General features: G+C 40.1%; 1 protein-coding gene across 1 annotated transcript; it reads left to right on the forward strand.

Moving 5' to 3' along the window:
• Positions 1 to 3,956: 3,956 nt before the first annotated feature.
• On the forward strand, positions 3,957 to 4,910 carry LOC135877017 (olfactory receptor class A-like protein 1). Its single transcript, XM_065402342.1, has one exon. It carries the CDS (start codon positions 3,957 to 3,959, stop codon positions 4,908 to 4,910), a length of 954 nt encoding a protein of 317 aa, XP_065258414.1.
• Positions 4,911 to 7,047: the final 2,137 nt, after the last annotated feature.

A 7,047-nucleotide genomic window follows, 5' to 3' on the forward strand; every position in this document is an offset into this window, starting at 1 on the left:
TTAAATGCACTGATTCATATTACAAAGGTATTTTGCAAAAACCAGACAAACAACTGTGCAAGCTTTTACTGTTCTTTACAGACAAGTGTCTCTCTTACGTGTAAGGGCATGCTCCAGGAAGATGGGCCTCTCTGTGAAAACAGAGTTGCATCAGAAGAGACTCTGTCTAGATTTATTTAGAGACCTAATTAAGCTCTAGAGTAAATGTAGCATTGAACAGCTTAATTAGCAGTATGTTTATTAGGAGCTAATTACATAATCCCTAAGCATTTTTTAAAATTAATGATTGCCACTTAGTCCACAGAATCTAATTGACCAAGGTTAAGGAGAACATGCAAAATCTGTTGCAGAGTCCTTTTGCTAATAGAGTTAATCATTTACTGTTACTTTCATTGTACAAACAGGGACCTGGAAAGAGCTGCTTATCCCAACAGAAATTCACAGTTGCATCCCACATATACACAGAGGTGTCCTCAGGAAGGAAAAATGCTTCCATATGGTATGAATTGGAGGACAATGGACAAACCAGTTCAGATAAAGTAATTTTCTCCTCGCTTTCACCATTTTGAGTCCACACACTGAAGAATAAAGTCTTTGTGCCACAGCACCTTCTCACCTAGGAATCCAAAGGCCACATCAGAAAATTTAAACATGGATCTCCCATAAGACAACACAATGCATTAATGCTGAGACACTATAGGTATGAACAGCTATGATTAAGCATTAAAGTAATGCCTAATTTTCCTATTAATTCTTCCAAAGCATAATCTGTTTTTATACCTAAAGTGGAACCTAAGAGTCTGGACTAAGTCTCAGGCTGGTTTGAATTATTTTTGTGTAACATCAAAAGCCACCTGTTGAAAGGATTACAGGAAGATTTTGTTTTTTTAGGTGCTGTCCCTTCTAATTCTGACACCACTTCTCCTGCTAGTCCTTTGATTAACATCTATTAGCAATTTAAACAAGATTTCCATGCCCATGATGTCTTGCAGAATCTCCTTTTTGTGTTCCTGCTGGACTACATGGTGTCATTCAGTCTCCTCCCTGTCAGGGCCGGCTCCAGGCACCAGCGGAGGAAGCATGTGCCTGGGACGGCACATGCTAAGGGGCGGCATTCCCTCCATTCTTGGGGCGGCACAGTCCGGGCAGCTGTGCTTTTTTTTTTTTTTTCCCCTCCTCTTGGGGCGGCAAAAATGGTAGAGCCGGCCCTGCTCCCTGTTCTGGGCTACGTTCTATGGTTTCACTCAGTACATGAGGGGGAAAACTTGAAATGTCCATGCCTCTGATTCTCACCACGCCAGTCTATGTTGGTGCACAGAATTGTGATCTGTATAAGCAAGAGCACAAAGGCATGGAATTAAAAGTAGCTATGCTGGGCATCCCACAGCCCATGGATGTCTAGTAGAACATATGGGATTAATCTCAAGCACGTCAACTCCCAGCTGAATTACACCCCAGTAGCGGGGGGGGAAGTATAAAGAGAAATCTGTCTGGTGCCAGCTTCAGTCTCACTGCTGGAACTCATGAGAAGGAAGGGACAAGATTGCAACAAAAAGTCTTGAATCATTTCCTGGAGACGCAGGTATTGTAGAATAATTTTAAATATTGCCTTTTTCATTGAACATGGTGTTTGACTGGTAACTGTTGCCCCGGCTTTGTTTTCAGTATCTATTTCCCCTTAGTAGTCTATTTTAGTTTAAAGGGCATTGACCATTTTGAATAATGTTTTTATATAGGAAATATTTTATTGGCTTATTCTTATAAAAATTAGGGCCTGGTCATGCTTGGGTGGTAAGTACTCTCAGTTCTCACTGACTTTAACACAAGGTGAGGAAATTCAAGCACTTTTTGACTGGGCCTTTAAAAGCAGACCTAAGATAAGAAAAATATATATATATCCACTTTCTTGTGGGAGGGTAATAACGCCTTTCACCAAAGAGAGGCAAACCAGGTCTGCACTTCTTGGAAGTTCAAAAACACATCCAGCAATTAAGAGATGTGTATTTATCTTTCTAATAATGGTAAAATAACTGCTTTGTCTCATTATTTTCTTTACCAATAATTTGTATAGTGCACTTTGATGGAAAGGAACCTGGGTTGTGTAGGTAAAGCAATGCCAAAGATTAAATATCAATAACTGGACCCAGTCATCTGGCTACAGCTCCCCCTGCCCTCTTGTAATTATAAAATATTACTTTTTGTTAATGTAGTGGGAGTCTCCAAATAAGAAGGTCCTAAATATATCTTTATTGAGAAACAAGAATCATTAGAAGTATTCCTGGACATAAAGAACACCACCCCGGCGTATGGTTTTTATGAGATGTTCGGTACACTCATCTGTGTGCTGCAAGGTACCTGCTTCTAAATGGCCAATGACCCAAACACACAAGAGGTGTGTATATGCAAACTTTTGAAGTATTTTTCAAATGCCATTTTTTTGCAAGTTCTGGTTTTTACTTTTTTGCAATCTGTTGAATTAATTGAAAATCACTGTTACAAAACCTATTGCCCCTGGGGATCTGAACACCCTCAGCGGCTTGTGTGCTATCTCTGCTGTAGTTGCTCCATCTCCGGAATTAACCTTTTCTAAATTGACGTTGCTGGAGATAGGCACACAGGCAGATGTATTAAAATAGCGCATTTCATGCTGAAACTGGACTGGGAGTATTGGAACAATCTGGGGATTTTTTTTTCTGATTACAGTTTTTATGTCTCAGTGAAACTGTGACCAGAAAGCAGGCTTTCATTGTGATGATTTTACAGAGAGTGCATTCTTCTCATATCTGCTCTGGAACTTTTTACCTTACTCATCAGACACTACATCTTAATCCATAAATACAATCAATTTCAGACAGTGTCTTACAAGTTTTCAGATCTTACAGAATCTAATTGATCACCCACTTCTGAAAATGTTTCGTTATGGAGAGAGGGCTTACATGGATGCAAAATCTTTGGCAGCTGTGCAAACGAACTTGCTATCGGCTTGAATGAAAACACTCCTTTGTGCAGAAATTCCTGTCAGGATGTTTCAGCATGGTCTGGAGGAATGAGCGAAGGTGTAGGAGTTGGAAGGTTTCCCTGCCTCTATCCCAGGCTCACTTTATAGCTATGGACAAGTCATTTCAGCCCTCTGCTTCAGTTCCCCATATGTAAAATAAGGACAATAATATTTACCTGCCTCTTTTTGGGGGTGTTATGTGAATTTAGCTTGTAAAGTGCTATATAAATGCTACTTATTATTGATAATTAAATAAACTAATTCAGTGCATAAGCATTGTACTGATTGGCACTCTGTAAAGACCTACATATAGATAGCATTCATTAATTTTGCCAGTTGGTATTGTGACCCGCAAAAATTAATTCTAACACTTGTTCACTAAGAAAAAGCCTCAGACCACCAACCCTTTTCACATAGGCTGTTGAACAGCCATCAAAGTAGCACATGGAGCACAAGCTTGTGACTGAGCTTTGTATGTTTGCTTTTGCAGGATGGTCCTTGGTGCTCTTTCCCTCACAACTTGGACATGGCTAGTGATACCTGAGCCCATTATTTGATGAGGATCTTTAAGAAGGTCAAAATCTGTCCTAACTCTCTGTATGTAATGACACCTCTGACGATCTGAATCCGGGTTTGAATCCAGAACCTTCAGTACCACAACGCAAGCTTTTAAAAGCTGAGCTAAAGGAGTAACTTCACTAACTGGTAGCATTAGTAGGTTGTTTTCTTATATTGGACCAAATGTTAGAGGGCATTAAAGACACACACTTTGCAAGTACATTATATGACTTGAAAGTCCCCGGTTTCTAATGTACATACCATTTCTAATGCACAATGTCTTTGCTTTGCAGAATATACAGAATATACTAACAAATAAATTTGTTAGTCTCTAAGGTGCCACAAGTACTCCTGTTCTTTATACAGATCCAGTTACCCTCATCCATTTGCAGGATCAGTTATGGGAGCCTGGTTCATCTTTGACATGGTTGGCTTAATTTTATTGGACATGGTGGGGATCCCAGGGAACCTAGTCATCCTCTATGCCTTCACCCACATGTTAATGTGCCATGGAAAAGTCACGCCCTCTGAAATTATACTGAGCAACCTCGCACTCTCCAACCTCCTGGTTATCCTGACCCAGGGGATCCCCGTCACCCTCAAAACCTTTAGGCTTCAGAACACGTACAATGACCTGGTCTGCAAAATTACCCTCCATATTTACTGTGTGGGCAGAGCCATGACCATCTGCATCACCTCCCTGCTGGGCTGTTTCCAGTGTATCCTCATTGTCCCATCTCCTTGCAAATGGTTGCGCTTGAGAGAGAACCTGCTGAAAAATCTCTCCTCAGTTATGATTTCCATGTGGTGCTTCAACCTTTTTGTGTGCAGTACCCACCTGGCTTATTCCTCCTCCCAGGCTGCTGCAAACTCCTCCATCATCAAAAGCCACACAGTGGTGTACAACTTCTGCTACATGGTGTTCCCCAACCACCTTTTGTACTTAGGAAACGGGGCGGTGTCTGTCATTCGGGACTTGTTCTTCCTGGGAGTCATGACTCTTTCCAGCTGCTACCTTCTCTCCATGTTTTATCAGCACGGGAAGCAGGCAAAACATCTGTTGGGGCTGCACACAAAGCACGCGGAGATCCAGGCAGCCAAAGCCGTGGTGGCCCTGTTAATCATGTACCTTCTCTGTTTTGGGCTGGACAGCCTCTTCTGGATCTCTACCCTCTGTATGTATCCTGTCTCACTGAGCCTCATTGATGCCCGGATGTTCCTTGATTCCTGCTACTCGGCCATCAGCCCACTGCTGATTATCCTGACCAACAAGAAGGTACAGACAGCTTTGAAATGTGCAACCAAGAGGAGACAGTTACCAGGTGCAAACAGCATCTCAAAGTATATCCAATAAGAAACAAATGGGCCAGGTAGCAACTTTCAGGCTTAAGGCTTATTCAGCTTTGTTTTTAATATTGCAATTATTATTGTTTCAACACACACACACACACACACACACACACACACACACACACACACACACACACACCAATTCATAAAGTATCTCAGAACAACAAAACAAAAAACAACAAAAGTAAATTCTCCATGAGACAGTGTGAAAACACAGGGTACAAAAATCTGTATTTGACTGTACACCCAGGCAGTAACAAGAGAGGAAGGATGGTCTTGTGATTAAAGCATGACTCAGGAAACCTGTTTGATTCCCACTTTAGCCATAGACTTCCAGTGTGAGTAGAGAAAGAAATTAGTTTCCTCCCATCTAAATAATTAACAACGTTTCAGTAAATATACCTGAAAACTGGGGTACATTTTCTGAAATAGTCAAATTGGAAAGTGATGCATGGCAATAACTTTGTTGTAAAGTAACTTCCAGACTTATTAGATTGTTCCTTGATGCTCTGTAAATGTGCATTTTACCTTCATATTACATGTCTAAACCCTGGAGACGGTGTCACAAGCTTAATAGGCATATTTAAATTCAATATATGTCACTTATGCATTTTGATGTCTATCAAACAAAAGATGAAAGCCACATCAGAGCCAAAACCAGTGGTAGACTTTGAACATATACAGCATTGCAATATTTAATGTCTACAACACAAATCTCATGTTCAGAACGTAAAAACTAGGTTTTATCCCAGGGTTCTGTGGCCTTGGTTTCAGAAGTGCTGAGTATCTGCAGCTCTCATTGAGTACAGGTGGATATGTGGATTCTCAACACAATGCAAATCAGTCTTTGGCAGGCTGCATGTCAAAACTGTGACCTAACTATGACATATGCCTATTTAAAATGTGTGAAAAATTCCCCAGCAACTTTTACAGCATGTTAACCAATAGGCTGCAGAACGCAAGTGAACTAGTTAACCAATCAACTTTAAGCTGAGACACTATTAATAATGCAATTTCATCACCTAACACTGAGCTGTAAGGGATTGCTCCAGTAGCTTGTTAACATAGTATGTTTCAAAGTTATTTCAAATTTGTGCAGGAAGTTTGTGCTAGTTTAAATGTTATAAAAATCATTCTGAAAAATAAAAATCAAATGACAACTCTCTCTGAAAAATGCCACTGTTTTCCATTTGCTTGAATGACTAAGACAAGAATTTTTTCAAGCTGATGTAGTTGTTAACAATGCTGTCCATGCTTGACACTGAAGATCATTTCACTTGTGGATCAAGTCAGACATCACGTAAAATTATTTGAATTTCCATCAGGGGGAAAGATTCTGTTCTATTAAAATTTAATAAACAACCCCCTTGTCTGTTCTTCTGTTACCCAATACCACTTACATTCAACGCAAAAGATTTGAGCTCCTCTCACCTTCCTGATGATAGACACACACACACACATCTACACAATTCTTCTCTGAGTAGCTGTGACTAATTGCCTTGCATCTCAGTGCCACCGTGGTTATTACTAACCTCCCTCATTAATTTCATAGGGCAATATTTGAAGGCTGCTAATAGTGTCTCTCTATACTTGTCCTGATCATGCTCATTGCTCAAATGAAGGTGCTAATTTAAACTTTGAAAAATGGAGTTTCTTGCCACCTTGCGGTGCAGTACCTCCTACACCATTCTGTTAGGGTTATGGCCAAGAATAAACACCATTGCCCCTAATCTAAGGCATATTCTCTAGGAGCATCTGCTCACATACTATTGTTCTACAGCAAGAACAGAGCCTTAATTGCATGTCCTATATTTTAAAGGTGAAATCTAAAGTCCCCTAGGGAAAGGCCATCATAAAATACCTTATGTATAAGTGCCACTTATATGAAAAAAGTTTATTGTATGAATCTTGCATTCCAAAATCTGTCAGAAGATTATTCCGGGTAGGTTTTATTTATATGGCTAGAAAATAATTTGTAGGAGTTGGATCAAACTTTAGAAAATAAACATTGACACTTCGAGAAATTTTCTGTCTATGGCATATTCATAAACCTGTAGAAATATCTACAGTGTGATGGCTGGATCTAGAATTTAAACTATTTCTCAGTGCCTCCCATTCTGACTGCATTTCACTAGGTCTGG

The sequence above is a fragment of the Emys orbicularis genome, chromosome 4 (assembly GCF_028017835.1).
Source record: "Emys orbicularis isolate rEmyOrb1 chromosome 4, rEmyOrb1.hap1, whole genome shotgun sequence".
Lineage (NCBI taxonomy): Eukaryota > Metazoa > Chordata > Testudines > Emydidae > Emys > Emys orbicularis.